The following is a 20,516-nucleotide window of genomic DNA, read 5'->3' on the forward strand; positions in this document are numbered from 1 at the left end:
CAATACATAACACATCTCAGGACTGTACATCTGTAAATAGCACCTATGTACATTCACATTTCTGTCTACTGACATTTTATTTTTCTCTATTGTATTACTATATTGTTATTTATAATTGATTGTCTATTCTCTTTATTATTAGTGTTTTTATTACCTTAAGTTATAGTTATGTCTGTACCTTCTGTACTGGAAGCTCCTGACACAAATTCCTTGTGTGTAAACACACTTAGCAATATATGTAAACATTTGCTGTGTAAATTGCTAGGAATCAAACAAGAAATGTTAACTATTAAAAAAAAAATGTAAGTAGGCTTTTATTTCAGTTAGTAAGATTACAGACACGTGGATATGTTGTTTCTTTATACATTCAGCTATGTGGACAATCTTAACATCATTATTTAGCAGTAAGACATTAAGATGAATTTGTTTCTTGAAACTGTCCTTTTCGGTGATTATTTATTTAGAAGACCCATGATTCTAGGGCACTTAACAGGGGTGTCTAGTACATTACAACTAAATGAGCTTCTTTTTTCTCAAGGCTTTTGATCAAATCACCATGCACAATTTATATGAGGAAGTAAACAAGAGTGAGTCATGAAAGTGAAAGTTACCAGAGGCCAACAATGGAAGGTGTGTTTGAGGAACACATGCAGTTTACCTAGTGACTTTCCTATGACAGCCTGCTGGCACTGACAGTGGAGCTATTATTTATATGCATTCATTGTCTAATATATATATATATATATATGTGCATGCAGTACACATACATATATGTGCATGCAGTACATGTGATGTGTAGTTTTATTGTATTCATTACATTAGCCCTTTTCCAATAAAACATCAAGCATCAAGATCTAAACCTCTGTTCATTCTCAATAAGAGCTTCTCTAGACGTCTGACAGAAATAAAGTCAGTCTGGTTAGTAATGAGTGAAGCTACTGCTGCTGTTTGTGGAGTTGTTTAATCAGATCTTGAGAGATTTAATGTCTTATTTTATTTCAGTTGAAGTCATCTAAGGCCGTGGCTGGAAGTATATATAATCATATCTATTTAGTTATTTTTATTTATTTAGTTATTTTTTACCGTGCTACCTTACTCTGCTGTTAAATGTCACTAAGCACTTGCTGGGGGTTATGGAAGGTTAGATATGCATGCAACGTAAGGTGTGTAGCAATCGTTTCTGTATAGTGTCAAATACTGTGTTTTTTTATAGACATTGGTTTATAATGTTAGAGTTTACATATTTAATCTTCAATAATATTAGCAATATCATTGTTTGTGTGAGTTGGTCATTATGTATGTTTTTAGAAAGTTAGACTTTGAATTAATCATTAAATATCTGTTCCTGAATTCTGCTCCACTTTTAGGACTGGGGGGAACAATCATTATAATTGACGTCAATCAATCAGTAGCACTGTACAGCACTGCAGCAAGTGATTGGGCCACATAATGAACACTCAGAATTTAAACTGTGTGTGTGTGTGTGTGTGTGTGTGTGTGTGTGTGTGTATTAGTTAATCTGAGACCGGTGATACCAGTGGGACTGTCGTCCACAGCTGCAATGTTGATGATAATAAAACTTAATAAACACAGGCTTTTCTACATGCATGTGCCCAACCTATTTCTGCTGTCTAAAACTGTCTGGCCTAAACCTTCAAAATAATCATTGTAAATCTTAGCTGGACTTTGAAATGATGGTCTACTTTTATTTAACTCGGCCACACAATTCGTTATCATTGAAGTCAATCAAACAGTGCCAAAGTCTATTTGAATTAGTCTGAATCATTAAAGACAATTGATCGTATAGTGCAATGAAAAGCTATGTATTATATGTAGGGATCTTTCACTCACTGGTCTAGATTCTGTTTGTGGGCCAGTGATTCCTACATTTATATACGTCATGTAATTAAAACACAGAGGTTAAACATTAACTCAGACAAGCTGAAACCTGTTAGTGAAGCTTCAGTCATCTATAGCTGCACTGTAGATGCTAGACATTTTACAATATAACAACTTGAAGACTGGAGAGCAAGATCTGGCAAAATGGCTCTGAATCAGCAGCAACCCCCATTTATCAACCCAGTAAGTGACCAATATTATACATGCCTGCAATACTCTTTTCTTGCTGCAGTGCTGCCCAAAATATTATTGTGCTGGGCATTGCATGGTTAGACTTTGAATTAATCATTAAATATCTGTTCCTGAATTCTGCTCCACTTTTAGGACTGGGGGGAACAATTCATTATAATTGACGTCAATCAATCAGTAGCACTGTACAGCACTGCAGCAAGTGATTGGGCCACATAATGAACACTCAGAATTTAAACTGTGTGTGTGTGTGTGTGTGTGTGTGTGTGTGTATTAGTTAATCTGAGACCGGTGATACCAGTGGGACTGTCGTCCACAGCTGCAATGTTGATGATAATAAAACTTAATAAACACAGGCTTTTCTACATGCATGTGCCCAACCTATTTCTGCTGTCTAAAACTGTCTGGCCTAAACCTTCAAAATAATCATTGTAAATCTTAGCTGGACTTTGAAATGATGGTCTACTTTTATTTAACTCGGCCACACAATTCGTTATCATTGAAGTCAATCAAACAGTGCCAAAGTCTATTTGAATTAGTCTGAATCATTAAAGACAATTGATCGTATAGTGCAATGAAAAGCTATGTATTATATGTAGGGATCTTTCACTCACTGGTCTAGATTCTGTTTGTGGGCCAGTGATTCCTACATTTATATACGTCATGTAATTAAAACACAGAGGTTAAACATTAACTCAGACAAGCTGAAACCTGTTAGTGAAGCTTCAGTCATCTATAGCTGCACTGTAGATGCTAGACATTTTACAATATAACAACTTGAAGACTGGAGAGCAAGATCTGGCAAAATGGCTCTGAATCAGCAGCAACCCCCATTTATCAACCCAGTAAGTGACCAATATTATACATGCCTGCAATACTCTTTTCTTGCTGCAGTGCTGCCCAAAATATTATTGTGCTGGGCATTGCATGAATATTTATTCGTTACAGCTTTGTAACTGGATTGGAACAATTGTTTGCTACTTGGGCATGAGAATTTGCTCCATTAGTCTAGTCTGCATATTTCAGATGAGTTTAACCTTATATGAAACTCCCTTGAAACTCTTTCACTAATGCAGAGCTGAACCCCTAAATTAGTAAAGCTAAATTACTTTATTCCTGTGCAATCACAAGTTTCCTAAACCTGAATATATCTTAACAAGTTTTATTTGAGCTCATACAATTTGAGAAATTCCATGGCATTCGTTATCTTGTCTTTGTGTTTTCAATGGTTTTAGCCTGAACGTGTTTAGCTGATGTGGAAAAACGACATTTAGATTCCATTTCAGAAGTACAAGCCAAAAATTAAAGACTTTCCAAAATGCACAGAGACAGTAATGGGGTAAACCAAGGCTTAGCATTGTCAGTGTTGTTACAAGATGGAGGAATTTGATGAAATGGTTGGGTTTAAAGTGATACGACAAACCTGCAGAGTTTCTTCTCCACAGGTAAGCTACACTTGAAGTTAAAAGTTTTAGGTTGAACCTTTTATTGAAAGTAGCCTTTTATAGACCCGTAAGTGCTGTGTTTATGATGTCGCGTAACGAGTGAAACGGGTGTTTGCAATGTTTCTTTGAAAACATGCTTTATTTCTGTAGTTCCGCTAGATGACACTAGTAGCGCAGAAACTGGGTTGTGGCTAGAAGGGATACAGCTATGGCCGGAAAATAACAAATGAATTAAATTTGCCACCTATTAGACTGCGTTAATGTCTACACCTACCCCAACCCTAAACTTAACCTTACAATAATGCAAATGCAGTAATACATTGTTGTTCAGCGTGACCAAAATGATGCAATATTGATGTGCGCGTGTCAAGCTTTCGCAGGATGTCCAGTGTGCATACGTCACTCAAGGGCCATTTACTAAACTGTCTCGCATTTGTAGTTAAAAATTATATAATTTCTTGTTATTTTTAACAACAATTTGAGACCAATATAATTTAACACACTTGCGAGTGCATTTTGAACAGGGACTTGGGTGCGTAGACCCATAGAAAATATTGTTTTTGAAATTTAAAGTCATAGCGTGACACTTTTCATTCAGTGTGTGAACAACATTATGCCCCTCTGTCTCTTCCCTTCAACCCATCTGGGCCCCACTTTCTTTTTTGATACATTCTGTGATCCATGAGGGAAAAAAACACTGGAATTGTTGCCATTTTCTTTAATAATGGCGGCATAAAATGATTGCAAACAAGTATGAGGATGAACAAGCACTCATTTTATCTGATGACTGGTATGAAAATCTTTCACACAGGTTGTCCCATTCAGTTGTATGATCAGAGGAGGACTACAAGATGGGATGAGTATCACTGTATGTGGACGGGTTTTGCTGAATGCAGACAGGTGAGAATTAGTCTGCTTTATATGCGCTTTATTTTGTTTATCTTATTAACCTAATTAATGATGATGCTTTTTTTTTTCATTTTCAGGTGAACTTTCCCCAAAAATATAACTTTTATGTCTTATTACACTGTAAAAAAAAAAAGATAATTATTGCATTACAAAAGGTACAAAACAGATTGTACACCTTTTGTAATGCACTGACAACCACCAAAAACACAGGAAATAAGAAAACCACATGATGAATCAAAGTTCACGATATCTTACAATATCTCAAAGTTCACAACATCACAATAGCTTTTCCACAAGCTGAGAAACACACTAATATATAGAAACACCACAGTGTTATATACACATACAAATATACAAAACACCATGAGAACACACATGAGACTAAAACAATGCAATAAACATTCTGTAACATAAGATGTAACACACATGTGCATTACCGATAACAACAACAACAAAAATAGAATTAATGAAATGCCATCAAATGTGAAATGCCACACATCACAAGATATTTTCGTAAAGCAAGTTGACGATTTCTCACTGCAAGTTATACGATGAATAGTTATTTTTCACTTCCACAAACTGTAATTGTATCAGTGTCTTACTGAAATGTCCCATTACATCTATTACAGTTTTTACACTGTTTAGAGTAAGGGAACTTAATGTTAATCAACAGGGTTTTTTTAAATGTAGTCTTTTACTGTAAAAAAAAAAAGATATATACATATAACATTTTTTTTTTTATAGTGTACGTTACAGCTGTTATTCTCCTCCTCTCTATTGCATCTTCTCCAGATTTAACGTAAACCTCCAACAAGGGGCTGAGGTTGTTGCTCTGCAAGTTAACCCTCGCTATCAGATGCTCTGGATTGGCCCTGGGTACGTTGTGCACAACACCCACCAGAATGGGACGTGGGGCTGGGAGGAACGCAAGTTTGAAACGCCCTTCCCGAGAGGCCAGACGTTTTCTTTGCAGATCCTCGTCACGCAGGAGTCTTACAAGGTGACTTCAACTTTGATTTTCTCTCTGTAAATAATTGATTGTTTCCCTTTTTTTCAGGTATGGAAAAAAACAATCTTTCCATCAACTGTCACTAAAAGGCCTTTTTTACTGTAGCAGAATAACGACAATGGTTTTGGCCTTTAGATACTCGCCAATGGGAAACCTTTTTCGGAGTACAAGCACCGTATGCCGTTCTCAGATGTGGATCGCATCTGCGTGGTTGGAACGGTGGAACTGAGTTTAGTTACCTTCCACTCTCTTGCGGTGAGAAATGACAAGAAATGCATAAAAAAAATCACAAATACTTTCTAATCACGTGTCCAATTAAAATACAAAAAATATGATGTGAGAAATATTTTAAAGTAATATGTCATTTGAAAATCAAAACTACATACAAAATGATCTGTTATGTGTGTCTGAGAAAGTAAAGTGTCTGTGTAATTAGAAAATGTTCATGATCTAAAACAACATGTAGAAAAATACAATATGCACTGTTGCTGATTTTCCTAATTTGATTCTGTTTCCCCATTTAAACTGGGATCAAATGAAATACCAGTGCCCCTCATGCTGAGTTCAGCTGGTATCACCGTACTCTGTGGCAAGGCTAATATAGGAAGAAGGTAGATACGTTAGCTAACATTAGCTGACAAACTAATGTCTTTCGAAAGCTAGAATGTAAATTCACAAGTTCAGCTATTTACTAATTGCTCTATTCTTCTCTCCTTTAATGACATTCAGTGAGCAATATCTGACAATATATTTTACTACAGGTCATAATTTACAATTTTTTTAAAGCTTGAAGTTGGTCACTATTCACTGTCATTATAGGGATGAGTGCAAGCAGGACTTTTTATTTTATTTATTTCTTCTTGTATGGTCTGAAAATGAAAGATCACAATATAATCTATTGCACAGACATTCTAATACTCTAATATTGTTAATGATGGAGTAGCTATTGAGCTGTCTTACGAATGTCACCTATAGCCAGACCCGCCACTCACTTCAGGGAATATATTTTCTATGATATATAGAATGGCACACATAATTGTATTTGTTTTATTTCGAATTCTACTAAACGTGTTCCTGTCCTAAATATCTATATTTCTTTTACAGCCTCGTCATGCAGCACTTCCAGGATCTTTGGTAAGTTATTATAAATATTTGGCAGACAAACAATCTCCACACATCTTTAATGATGCATTATGACGGTCTAGATGTGTTTAGATGTGTTTAGAATCTCTGTGACAATTTCATGACCTATAAATTTTCGGTCACACTTACTTGTGATTCAAGATAAAGACATTTTGGAGAAATGGCTTCTTTTGGCCAGTTTTATATAGAGCTCTACATGATGTTGAATATTATCACAAAACAAGGGTCAATTAAAAACAGATTTGAAATTTTCAGTCGTTAAATACTGATTGGTTTAAATATCTTATTATGACTTTTTTTTTCAAAGCATATTGGAATGTATGTTTTTTAAAGCTTGACAACAGACTAAATACTTAATATAGACAGTATCACATTGCGATATATTATTACTTTGGCTCAATCAGACAGTCCCGTACAAAAGCATCATCTATGATGGAGTACAGCCTGCAAAATGCATCATCATCCAAGGAGTCATCACCCCACAAGCAAAACGGTTTGACAATATCACTTCAGCCTTCATTTTTTATTTTTTTCCCTTGAATATTCTCTAATACTATTAGAATGTCACATCTTCCTGATCAATAAAGTGAGATCGTCCTTTAATTATTTATTTATTTTTCATAAAATTTCCTCTCATTTTCTTTCACCAACAGAGTCGAGTTTAGTCTACGGCACAGAACTGGAATTGCATTTTACTACAGTCTTTGTTTTGATGAGAATGTGGTTGTGTGCAACAGCTATGAGGATGGGACATGGGGAAATGAGGAGCAATCTGGACTCAAGCTGTTTGAGAGAGGGCAGCCTTTTCAGGTAGTCATATACAGTATGTGTCTTTATAATTCCTGTACATACCCTTTCTGTTCAAATGGACAATGTGTACATGACTGTACAATAGAGGTTGAGGGTGGAGGGGGGGGGGTATTCTTTTATACAAAACAATCTATAATGGTTCATTAGATGGCACATTTCATATCACAGACAGCAAGCAACCATTGCCATCCATCAAAATGTAAAGTGAGTGTTGATGCATCAGTGTTAATTGCATTAATTTAACATTATGTTGTGATGTTGTGTCAGTATCACTTTTGCATCCTCAGTTGTTGAAACAATATTGAAATGTCAATAAAAAAAATCAATGGCAGTATTATTGCATCAACATTACAAACTGATGTTGTCGATGATAAAATATAGTTTTCTCATACCCAAAGCATATGAATGATGTCACCTAAGAGCAAGTCAACCGTCAACTGGCATGCAAACAAAATAACAGAACTATAATTTTAGTATCATTGAAGTATGTTTATATTTAATGCATTTATCTGAAATTATTAATGCTTCAATATCTCTTACATACTAGAAACACTGAAATGTCAGTCTCAACCGAGATGATGGTATGGATGAAAACCTAACCATGCATCATCCTCAGAAAATGTATACAAACTCAACAAATTCATTTAGTGGATTTGCATTTTTCCCCTTCATTTAGAAATTAACAATGCAATCACACTCACACTTATATATTTGCATTGATTTAAGTTGATGTTTCCAATAAATAAGAGTTCAAATCGAGGATTCTAAAGATTCGGTTTGTTCGCTTATAAATGATTTCACATTTTTGACTTGTATGTGTATTTCAGGTCACCATTTGTTGCAGTCCTGATAATTACAAGATGTTTGTCAATGGTGAAAAAGCTTGCACTTACAGCCATCGCTACACTAAACTGGAGGAGATTGATGTTTTGGAAGTTAGTGGAGACGTGCAGCTGAGCTTTGTGCAGCCCTGACAAAGAATCCATACAGGTCTATGAGGAATAGGTTCAAAACCTGCATAAATGAAAGAAAGAAACATGCAATGATCTGTGTATTCATATGCAAATATATTTTGCTTGCATGCATATTAATCTGATACCCATGCGATTGAATGTCCACAGCAGCAGCGCTGTAAAAATAAGTGTTCATGCTGCCTTAAAATTGTATGTCTAGTCTACTTGTAATGTGTCATTGTACTAAGTGAAACTATGATTAAAGGGATAGTTCCCCCCAAACTTCCCCTCATGTCATTTCAAATGCCATAAGACCTTTGTTCATCTTCAGAACACAAATTAAGATACATTTGATGAAATCCGAGAGCTTTCTGACCCTCCATAGACAGCAACACAACTGAAACACATGCGTGTGCATTCCTCTGCTTGCAAACAAGCCACAGCGCATTGCCCCTTAATAACGGATAATAACATTTCAGTTGTGTTGCTGTCTATGAAGGGTCAGAAAGCTCTCGGATTTCATCAAATATATCTTAATTTGTGTTCTGAAGATGAACGAAGGTCTTATGGCATTTGAAATGACATGAGGGGAAGTAATTAATGACAGAATTTTACATTTTTTTGGGTGAACTATCTCTTTAAGATCTCTCATTCTAATGCTACTTTTCAAGTTATGATAGCTAACTGTAACAATCATTTTTACAATGAATCATTTAAAATGAATAAACAAAGTGTTCTGTGTGGGTGGGTCCAGCCTATTTTAAATATGCCTACAAACACATTGTTTTTAGATTGCACAATAATAATAATAATACTTGTGTGAAACAACAGAGATGCTAAACATGACTAACATTTATGTATACATTTTTGTCCCTCCTTTATTATTTTGAGTGCAGCTGATCCACCCACATGTGTAAAGCTAGCACACATTCAAAAGTTTATGATCACGAGGATCACAAATCATGCTATAAACTTTCATAAGAGCACTAGACACAATTATTGTAGTTATGTATTGTTGCATTAAACAACTGATACAATTATCCACCCTTAAATAAAGTATTAACACATTTTGATGCAATAAATAGGGTATGATTTACTGTTAAAATAATCATCCCTCCAAAACAGAGAAAACATCCTTCACAAACATCTACAGGTCTGTCTCCTTTAAAGTGTTTATAGTGTGTATATAATGAGTTGTATTTGTAGGGGTTATTATATCAATTCTTTAACACCAATTCCCCCAAAAATAAAAGCACTTATGCTACATTGATTCTTAATATAATACATTTTTTCTGACTTTATTTTTTATAGATTTTTTCAGGTTTTGCTCTGCCAAGCTATCCAGGCAGGATCTGGATTCATAGTGTCCTCTTGTGGTGGGAAATGTGGCTGAATAAAATGTTTGCAGGACATGTTCTTATAACACAATTCTTTAACACCAATCCCCCCAAAAATAAAAGCACTTACTGTATGCTACTTTGATTCTTATTATAATACATTTTTTCTGACTTTATTTTTTTATAGATTTTTCAGGTTTTGCTCTGCCAAGCTATCCAGGCAGGATCTGGATTCATAGTGTCCTCTTGTGGTGGGAAATGTGGCTGAATAAAATGTTTGCAGGACATGTTGCTGGGAAACAAGAATTGAAGTTAGAAAATCTCAGAAAACTGTAAGAGAACAATGATAAATAAATAAATAAATCAAACAAAACAAAGATTGCAGGCTTTTCCATATTTTGTCTGAGTTATGTCTAAAATGTTTGCCTGCACACTGTGAAAAACATTGTATATATATATATATATGATTTACTTTGAAATAATTTTCACTCAGGAATTGCTAGTCAATTTCACAAATAATTACCACAAAGAAAAAAAGAAAGAAAGTGTTCTTTCCGAAAACATTTTTTTCCAATATTCTTTGTTTTGTTTACAACTTAGACATATTTTTTGACTGTGCATTTCGCAACATCAGTAACTCCTACAGACATCAGTGACTCTCCAGATGTAGTTCAGTGTGTTTGTTGAACAGGTTTAAGGTGTGCTGAAGGGTGGAGCACAGAAACATCTCAAAAACAGAAATCAGTGACGTCTGATATTCAGCAGCTTTGTGTTTTATTTCATTCTGTGGCTGAAATGACCGCTCAGAAATGACAACATTTACTATAAAGATGAACTCAAGGACCAAAATGTGAAATTTTCGTTTTCATTGCTGTTTGTGAAAAAAAGAAGGAAAAACCGGCCACTTTCAGTTACTGATGATACAACTGACTGACAAATAAAAAAAAATAAAATCTGAATTAAAGCATCGTCAAATATGGTTTAAAAAACACATAACAAAATCATTGAAATAAAAGTGTGTCAGAAAGCCTTTCATTCACACGTCACAGTGTTAGTCTTCATTGTCATCAGTTCATCACAATAGAGGGAGTTTCAGTGTCACAACAGCTCGAGCTCAAATCCCTTCATTCTCTCGCTGGATTCACACTGAGACTGGGAAACTTACAGATATCAGCCAAACCAACACAGCGTGATGAACCCAGAACACACAGGTATGTTTGAATTGATATGATATAATAGCAAACCGATACGATAATCACTGTAGAGCATGCTAGATAAACTTACACAACAAAACCTGTTTAACTAGATTGTAGTTGATCTCAATGACTATCATGTGTTTAACACACTGTTAACACGGGTGATTTCTGAATATATACTGTATATATCTTCACATAAACAATAAAACATGATCCAAATGTGTCTATATTTGCACCAATGGTTTAGTTAGTAGATAGTAGTGAATAGTAGACTAAAAGTACAAATGTATATAGACAACACAAATACGTGTGTGCTGTCAAGTTATCATGTTTGTGATCTGTTATTGTAGTTATTATGTTTCAGATACAATCAATGTGTTTTTTAATGTGTCACTTCAGGTTGATATTGTGATCAAATTGTCAAATTGATCAACACATTTGGACAACTTTTTTTTTTGTCTCAAAGTTTACAAGAGCCAATTTACTTGTTATCACATATTCTGTGAATGATTCATTGTGTTGTTCTAAAGAAAAAAAAATATATATATATAATTACTTCACTTTTGTACTGTCGTGTCATCTGATATTACTGTACATGGGCCATAATGTACTGCCATATTTCCTCTTGATTTTTATTTTAATAATATATGATAGTACATTTCCTTGTGTTTCTTTTTTGTTTGTTTGTTTAGTTTAGTTCCTCATGCATTGTTTGTGGATTATATGATATTTAGGTATTTAAGACACTGTCTCTTTAAGAGAACACACCTACTTGGAAGCTTATTGGCATCTTTTATTGGTATCATACTGTTTTTTGTTTGTTTGTTTGTTTTTTTGGATAGTGTTGACTACATTTGAACATTATATATATATATATATATTTATTTATTTAAAAAATTTATTTTTTTATTTTTTTTGTTTTCACCAAACCCAGTCAACACTTTCTCTAACCTTATAACAACTGTAGTCCAATTACCTGTTTTGCTTTATTGCATAACACACTTTTCATGATCCAAACCATTACTGTTTTCTATTGTACTACCTTATGTTACCTGTAATATTTATTAAATAATCACACCGAATATTTAGTCCACAAACTTCTTCTGATGATTATTTCTCATTATTTCCCAGAGTCCGATGAACCACCTGCTGATCAAGAGCTGAGGATGGTGTTGTTTGGAAGAAGTGAAGCTGGAAAGAGTTCAATAGGCAATGTAATACTGGGTCGAGAGGCGTTTAAAGAGAGCAGAACCCGAGAGAGTGAGAAACAGACAGGAAGAGTAGAAGACAGAAACATCTCCATCATCGACACGCCAGGTTTCTTCAACACTCAACTGACTGATGAAGAGATGAAGAATGAAATGATGAAGAGTCTGTATCTCTCTGATCCTGGTCCTCACGTGTTCCTGCTCGTCATCAGACTCGACAGATTCATCGAAGACGTGGTGAAGATCGTAAAAAAGATTTATGAGCACTTTGGAAAGGACGCTTTCAGGTTCACCATGGTGCTGTTCACGGGAAGAGAGGCGATGTCCAAACGAGAGTGGATCGAGTTCAGGCTGGACAGAAAAACTCGAGAACTGCTGAGCTTCTGTGAAGAGAAGTGTCACGTGATCATTCATAAAAACAAGAGAGACAGGAAGCAGATCGCGAGCCTGTTGGAGAACATTGATGAAGTGGTGAGGAAGAACGGACGAGAACATTATACTAAAGAGATCTACGTGAAGAACAGTCAAGATGAGACGAGGACGAAACGAAGAGATGGAAAAGAGAAGATCAGTCTAGACGCGCAAATAACAAGCCAAGAGAAAGAGAAGAACAGAGAAGAAGACAACAGAGCAGAGGAACAGATCAGAGATGAAGAAACAGAAAACAGTGTTCAGAAAGACCAAAGAGCAACAAATGAGAGAGAAAAAGGCTCTCCAGAAGGAAATCACAGCGACCAAACACATGAAACAAGTTTGATCGGGCAGGAGATGAAAACGACACCAGAACATAATTCAATAAACGGTCAATATTTAGCTGTTTATAACATGTAACTTGATCAATTACTCCACTGTTTATTGACATATGTTGTTAAGTTAACTAACTTTATTTCTTCACAGTGTCTGATTTGAGGATTGTTCTTCTGGGTAAAAGTGGATCAGGAAAGAGCTCCACAGCGAACACCATCCTGGCCAGAGATGCGTTCACAACCAACACGAGTCTCCCATCAAGCAGTCAAACCTGTGAGAAACAAGAAGCACATGATTTAAACAACTTAGTTTTAACATTTCCCTGAAGAATCATATTTTTCATGCACTGGACGTCCACCTATTATTCAGTCCGCTGATGTCACCAGTTTCAAGGTTTTAGTGTAAATGATAAATGTCATTGGACAGTGTATTGAGAGTTAGCATTGATTTGACCTGTTAAAACATTTATTCTATAGTCTGGTAGATATTGTTTGTGTAAAGTTGCTTCTAAGCGTTTACAGTTGGTGGAGGAACTAAAGGGGTATGGGGATGGAGGCTGCGCAGAAGTCCAAGAAATCCCATACGTCATTCACATGGTGCTTCACCATGGTGTTGCCATGAGTCTGCTGAAGTTACGCTTGCAAGAATATAATTCTTCTTTTGGGTGGAGTCTTGTTGGTCTCTGGCAGATCCGGTTCTCATGAGTGTCACTGAGGGTGACTCACCCGTTCATTTTACCTCACTCGTTCTTAACCTGTTCTCATGGGAAAAAAAATACTCTGTGTACTTGCAATTCTGGCAAACCTGAAATAGGCTACATTGCTGCAGGTACTTCAGCTTCTAGAAGGAATCTATTTTTGTTGGTAAACTCATTCTTCTCTCATTACTCCTCCATCTGAACTAGGCTATATATATCAAACCAGTTTGGTCAGTTTATAAGTATGTATTGTATGTGATTGCAAGAGATTTGCATCACAATTGTAAAATATTTATAGATACAAAATGTCTCCAGTTCATATATTCATTCCTTTAAGTTTGTTTATAAGGAGACCTATAAATTGTAGTTTAGGTTTAAATATTAATACTAATTTTATTTAATTTTTGTATTTTGTTTGCATTCAAACGTTAACCAGTTCTAGGATGCTACACATGCATGGCTCATGCTTGTATTTTGAAGTTGTAATCTGTTAATATGTGCATGTATTGCATGTGTGAATATGACGTTTGAACCCCTTTATGCCATCGATAAACTCCATAAGGCTACTACTGTAGTTTCTGTTTCAGTTTATTTATTTATCCCCATAGGGAAAGTACATTTGCAGCATACACTCACACACACATTTAACAATTCACATTTGGTATATATAAATGTAAACAATAATTTAACACTAATAAATCTAATTTAAAATAACAAGTCTAGCTAACCATCAGTTACCACTAGAGGAAGAAAAATGTAAGAAATTAATTGCTTGGGGAACAAAAGATAATTTTGACCTGCTTTTCGAGCTTCTGGGAACACAATATCGTCGGTAAGAAGGTAACAATTTAAAAGTAGAAGATAAAGGATGCCTCTTATCATTCACAATGATGTTAGCCTTAATTCAACACTCTTTCTTTATATATACTCCCTATGCTCTGAAACTCTTAAACGTTTGAACTGCTGCATGTTAGATGTGACCCAAGCATCACAAAGTGTCAAAGAAACTAAAAGACGAGATTAACATTTCTGTTTCAGACATTTATAGGATGACAAAGATACAATGTTACATACAACAGCACTAGACAAACTCAAGAAGAAAGCAAACATGAAGGTATTTAAATACAATGGTTGCACTATATAAAAAAGACAATAAAAGACACAACAAAACAAAACAGGGATAAAACACAAAGAACCACAAAACTGTGTATGAGGTCATGTGCATGTATAGCGTTTATATAAATAAGCTACAGTGTGAGACAACTGAAGTTTAGTGCATTTGAGAAAACTGTGAAGCTAAATGTTACAGTTGTTTTATTATTATTAAAGATTATTTGTTTCAGAAAATGAAAAAGTACTGATGTAGCAGGAACAAGGTAGCCCATTATAAATGACTAGCTTGTGACATAAACACACTCATTACATTATTTAGTATTATTTACATTGTAAATCAATGAACCATTAAATATTGATAGGTCCTGACTTTTTTTCTCCTTAATGCATAGGTAGGTACACCTTGGTTAGATCGTTTCACCAGTTTTCTGCTTAAAATAACAGTTGGTGGCTTAAATATGTAAAACTGAAGTAAACCAGTAAGGCAAAACTGATTAAAAACTGCTCAGAATGACCACTGTAGCAATAATTAGAGTCAGGTATGGTCCTCTTTTTAATGGGTTTTATTGAATTTCACAACCACCTGTATCATCTTGTCTTTTAAAGATGTTTTGTCTGGTGTAGTGCCTCCCTCCGTTTCTCTGTACCATTTCATCAATCTTCTCCAGCAGCTTTGTGACCTGACCTTGATTGTTTCTGTCCTTGTTGTTTAATGCGTGATATCTGCCACCACAGCTGTCTATCAGTGATTTTAGGTCCTTGATTTTTTTGATATACTCATTCAGAGGTTCATCAATCACTGCATCCAGCAAATCAGCATGAGTGACAAGAACGACAGTGTGATTTAAAGCATCTTTTTCAAGGTTCTCCTGGAACCATTTGACTGGGTTCTTTTCCACACTTGCCAATCCTTCCATGCCGATCACCAGCAGAAACACGTGCGGACCAGGAGCAGACATTTCTAAGCTTTTCTCAACATCAGACTCATTATGATCTTGAATGTGCCTGAATAAGAATGGATCTAACAGTCCTGGAGTGTCTATTATTGAGATGGTCCTTCCATACACCACTGCTTCTTGTTTCTCACAGCTCCTGGTGGTTGTCATAAAACTCGAACTGAACACATTTCTGCCCAGGATGGTGTTTCCTGTTGCACTCTTACCTGCTGTAAGAAAACCCAGCAGCACAATCCTCAGATCTGTTAGTTAGAGAGATATATGAGGTTATTAAGAATTTGAAAAGGCTGGGTCCTCTGCCAGTATGAAATTTAGCAGTGAAACCTATAATGCACAGTCAGACAAAACATCCCATTTACTTCAGTTTAAAAGAGGCTCCCATGTGATTTACTAATGCATGACTTCAGCTAACTCACGTAACATGCAGAACCACAAGAACGTCTCTGACATGTAAGGAATGAAATCATGAATTGTTTGCCATTTACCTTGTTTTGACAGATTGTTGTGTGCCATTTCTCTCACTTGTGACAATCTCAGAGCCATCTCACTCATCTCGAGACCCATCATGAGTGTTAAGAGTTCATCTGTTTCTCTTGTCAGATCATGTAAGTTCTTCTTTGTGTCCTCTTGACTATTGTCATGTCTCATCTTCTCTTGTTTCTTCTTTCGGCTCTTCTCATTGGCGTAATGTTCTCCTCCATTGTCTTTAATCAGTTGTTCGATCTTCTCCAGCAGTTCTGTGGCCTGATTTTGGTTGTTTCTGTGCTGATTGTTGAATGAGTGAAATCTGCCACCACAGCTGTCCATCAGCAACTGTAGATCAGGGCTTTTTCTGATATACTGATCCAATGATTCATCCTTCAGCAAATCCACATGAGTGAACACAACAAAAGTGTGACGTACTGCGTCTTCTCCAAAGTTCATCTGAATCCATTTTACTGTGTTTTTCTCCTCCTCGGTGTATATCCCATTCAGTCTGATGACCAGCAGAAACACATGAGGACCAGGAGCAGACATTTCTAAGCATTTATTAATATCACGCTTGAGTTCATCCTGAAAGTGCTTGTACCACGGAGCATCTAACCATCCAGGAGTGTCAATGATTGAGATATTCCTTCCAGAAACTACTGCATCTTGTTTCTCACAGGTTAAAGTATCAGATTGTGCCTCCGCTCTAAACGCATTTCTACTCATGATGGTGTTTGCTGTTGCAGTCTTTCCCACATCAGATTTACCAAGAATCATGATCCTCAAATCTGCTGAAATTAGAGATAATATTATGTTGCTGTGCCAAACTGCTGAAATGTCAATGTGGAAACATTTGGTTACTTTGGTATACGACCCATCAAGACTTTAGTTGTCAGGCGCTGATCAAGAATTACACACGATATATGCAAAGCTATTTATTAAACACGAAGAAGATCTAAGGAACAGATGATTAACTGAATCAGAACTGGTGAGAACTAATTAGGGACTTTGGAAATTAACGAGGGAGTAATCAGAAACTATGACAACTAAAGATGACTAAGAACACAACAGGGGAACAAGGAAAACGTCTCCAGGTTACACATGTAACCATGGTTCCCCCAAAGGGAATGAGATGCTACGTCGAAACGCTACGGGAACGCCTTCAGCATGACCACACTCTGAATCACATGTGTAATCAGTCCAATGGATGGGCGAGACGTCACGGGCGGGGTGACATAACGACCAGGACGCTTAAAAGCACGTGCGGTGGAACCGGCGTCAGCTTCTAGGAATGAAGCAAGTGCTGACAGGGATGCCGGAAGTATGGCCCTGAGACGCAGCGTCTCATTCCCTTTGGGGAATACTATGCCCGGCCAGAACGGGGCTACTAACAACAGACAGGCCCTGTCCCGGCGCACTCTCTCCAGAACTCCCGGGAGCAAAGCGATCGGTTGAAAAGACTATCCAGCGAGAATGATGGTCCGCAGAACCGCCTTCCGCTAGAAACCTTTGGCCTGGGAGAGCCACTCTGACTCTAGACTCTGCGGAGTACGAGAAGTGACGCCCCCAGAATGAGGACCTGGAACACGGTAGGTTGGGACTGCTCCCGCCCAGCAGCCCCTGCTGACCGCCTCAACCTCCTCAGAGGAAGAGAGGTAAACACGTGCTCTTGCTCGAGGAATTTTTAACCCAAGAGCCCCTGTATATCCAACTTCTCATAGTCAGATAAATACTTAATTTTATTCCTCAGAATTAAATGCAGTCAAACAACCAAATGAGTAAACACGGTCTGGTCTGGTAAGATTCACATCAAAAACTGAAAATGATGTAATTCACGCATTGGTTACACAAAAAATAGTAATCTCCTCTGAGAAAAATAGCTGCAGCAGAGAGCTCTCACTCAGAGGGGGAAGAAATCACAGCTTCTGAGTCTCGACAACGAGCTCAACATGAGCTCCCTCGAGAGCTGACTCTATGTGGTTCGCTCCCAAACAGACAACACACAAACTGTGTGTGCCCCCACCCGGAATATAACACGGGCAGGGAGGAACACACAGCCTGAACGCTGCCTGCTTGCCCAAATGCTTCTTTTGACTAAAGCTTTGACATAATGGAGCTTATAAGTGGACAAACAACACTAAATAAGACTCACAAACAGATAGCGACTGACACACACACAGCGCACTTGCTGAACGACAGAAAAGCTGATGCCGGTTCCACCGCACGTGCTTTTAAGCTTCCTGGTAGTTACGGCACCCCGCCAATGACATCTCGCCCATCCATTGGACTGATTACACATGTGATTCAGAGTGTGGTCACGCTGAAGGCGTTCCCGTAGCGTTTCGACGCAGCTCAAGTTCCTGAAGGGGAATCTCTGGGTTTCAGCGCACTGATTGTGAAACCTTTATTTATTCAACTTAACAATGAAGGCTTTCAAATACTGAGTAAATGTCCCCTTCGCATTTTTGGAACATGAAAATGTAAAAAAATTAACCACAAGTGGTTCAATAGTTACCTGGTCTTGATGGATTTTCTTGTGTCATTTCTCTTTCTAGTTTCCATCTACATCTTTCTTTCTCTCTCCGACTTTCCATCTGTCTCCTGAGATTTTCCTGAACAGCAGATTCGTTTTCTCTAAGATATCGGGTTTTCTTCTTACTCACATTATCTTTTTTCCTCTCATTGTCATCTTTTATTCCCTGCTCTTTGCTTCTTATTGTTATGTCCCCCTTTTGATTTATCCCTCCTTTCTGCTTCCATGTATCGCTATCTTCCTGTATTTTCTTCACCTCCATGTGTATTTTCCTCACCTGCTCGTGTTTCATTCTCTCTTCTTCTTGTTTTAGTCTCTTTTCTGCTTGTTTAATTCTCTCTTTCTGCTCTCTGAGTTTTCTCTGATTCTTCAGGTAGATCTCATTGCTGTAGTTTTGTCCTCCATTACTCTTCACCATTTCATCAATATTCTTCAGGAGCTTTATGATCTGGCTGGAATCACATTCACTTTTGCTGTTTATCACATGAAATCTTCCCTCAAAATAGTTCAGTATTTTCTGTGTTTCTTCACTTGCAATGATTTGATTAAATTCTCTTCTGGATACTTTTTCTCGTCCAATAAACAGCACCATTGTGAACAGCAACGCTTCCTCTCCAAAGTTCTCCTGAATTTGCTCCACGAGGTTCCTCTGCTCCTCTCTGAAGGTCTCCAGGTTGATGACGAGCAGGAACACGTGAGGACCCGGATAACAGAGGTACATACTCTTCATCATTTCATTCTTCATCTCTTCATCAGTCAGTTGAGTGTTGAAGAATCCTGGCGTGTCGATGATGGAGATGTTTCTGTCTTCTACTCTTCCTGTCTGTTTCTCACTCTCTCGGGTTCTGCTCTCTTTAAACGCCTCTCGACCCAATATTCAATTTGCTGTTGGACTCTTTCCAGCTTCAGAGGCTCCCAATAACACAATCCTCAGATCCTGTGAATCACGTTCTTCATCAGACTCTGTGAAACAGACATTAGCACTCTTATGAGTGAATGCTTCTCTTGTGACTGATTGTAGTATTTATGTAACAGTATGTATGTATGTTTGTATGTATGTATTTATTTATTTATTCAGTCCAAACCATTAATCATCTAGCTCCACATTTCATTTTGTTTTGTCAAACTTTGTCCTGGGTGAGTAGTGAATTCTGGGTATTCAAACGTTTTCAGCATTCAGAATATTTAACACTGTAAACTGTGACCAATCTACACAAATTCAGCATTCCAACTGTTTACAAGTTGTAAAGCGGTTAAAGCAACTGTGACTTTAGAGCCACCTACAGTTAAGTTAGTGAAATTCACTGTTGTAACAAGGCTAAGGTGAAAAACGCCCATTTGAGAATTTAAAAGAACATTTTTTCAATTTTTTTAATAAAACACAAATAGTTATTTTGCATACTGCTTAAGCTGTGAATCTGTTTTAAAAATCATGTATACAGTTTTATTAATGTTCATAGTGTTGCATTGTCATGGCAGAGTTATAAAATATGATATAACTTTACAAGCAATTCATTTTTTTACACTAAAACCATGTTGATGCACATATTGTTTATATCTTGTGTCTATAAATTAAATGTTCCCTATTCAGTTCTATTGTTTATGTGTTTTAAAAAACGAGGGACAAGTGGACATTTTTGTGTTACAACAATATGCCACAAATGCTATCGATCTTGTCCTGAACTTGAAATATTCCTTTAAAGTTTTATTTATTTATTATTTTATTATTATTATTATTATTATTATTATTTGACAAGTTGATTTGACACAGAAAAAAATAAATAAATCCAAGGAAGATTTTCCAAGACAAATTGCAAACAAATTGTGAACGCTGTTTCTAATAAATATTAAGGCATTATTAAATTAGTTAATAAATTGCCATATTTAAAGTGATAAAACTCATG

At 36.5% G+C, this 20,516-nt stretch overlaps 4 protein-coding genes across 5 annotated transcripts in view; 3 read left to right on the forward strand and 1 right to left on the reverse strand.

Annotated features, from left to right (window-relative positions):
* The window catches only part of LOC107575127 (GTPase IMAP family member 4-like), a 3,413-nt gene extending 3,379 nt beyond the window's left edge, over positions 1-34 (forward strand). Inside the window, exon 2 of the mRNA XM_016261541.1 lies at positions 1-34. This exon is cut by the window's left edge and continues 1,171 nt beyond it. The gene's annotated coding sequence lies outside the window, so the exon portion shown is untranslated.
* A 2,846-nt stretch (positions 35-2,880) lies between these two features.
* Positions 2,881-8,636, forward strand: LOC107575131 (galectin-9-like). The gene is made up of 8 exons (XM_016261545.1): positions 2,881-2,933; positions 4,345-4,433; positions 5,235-5,442; positions 5,587-5,706; positions 6,556-6,585; positions 6,999-7,087; positions 7,248-7,404; positions 8,232-8,636. Exons 1-8 carry the CDS (start codon positions 2,895-2,897, stop codon positions 8,376-8,378), a joined length of 879 nt encoding a protein of 292 aa, XP_016117031.1. The 5' UTR covers positions 2,881-2,894; the 3' UTR covers positions 8,379-8,636.
* Positions 8,637-10,789: 2,153 nt separating this feature from the next.
* LOC107575128 (GTPase IMAP family member 7-like) lies at positions 10,790-13,171 on the forward strand. The gene is made up of 3 exons (XM_016261542.1): positions 10,790-10,905; positions 12,022-12,900; positions 12,996-13,171. Exons 1-3 carry the CDS (start codon positions 10,887-10,889, stop codon positions 13,169-13,171), a joined length of 1,074 nt encoding a protein of 357 aa, XP_016117028.1. The 5' UTR covers positions 10,790-10,886.
* A 1,607-nt stretch (positions 13,172-14,778) lies between these two features.
* Positions 14,779-19,574, reverse strand: LOC107575130 (GTPase IMAP family member 8-like). Of its 2 annotated transcripts, none has more exons than XM_016261544.1 (3): positions 18,595-19,574; positions 16,097-16,867; positions 14,779-15,853 (listed from the first exon to the last, which is right to left on the reverse strand). In XM_016261544.1, exons 1-3 carry the CDS (start codon positions 19,355-19,357, stop codon positions 15,219-15,221), a joined length of 2,169 nt encoding a protein of 722 aa, XP_016117030.1. In that variant the 5' UTR covers positions 19,358-19,574; the 3' UTR covers positions 14,779-15,218. The 2 variants fall into 2 exon arrangements, with proteins under 2 accessions (XP_016117030.1, XP_016117029.1); XM_016261543.1 differs by having other exon boundaries at positions 16,097-16,870.
* Between the last annotated feature and the right edge of the window lie 942 nt (positions 19,575-20,516).

Source organism: Sinocyclocheilus grahami, unplaced genomic scaffold (genome assembly GCF_001515645.1).
Source record: "Sinocyclocheilus grahami isolate Dianchi unplaced genomic scaffold, SAMN03320097.WGS_v1.1 scaffold2476.1, whole genome shotgun sequence".
NCBI lineage: Eukaryota > Metazoa > Chordata > Actinopteri > Cypriniformes > Cyprinidae > Sinocyclocheilus > Sinocyclocheilus grahami.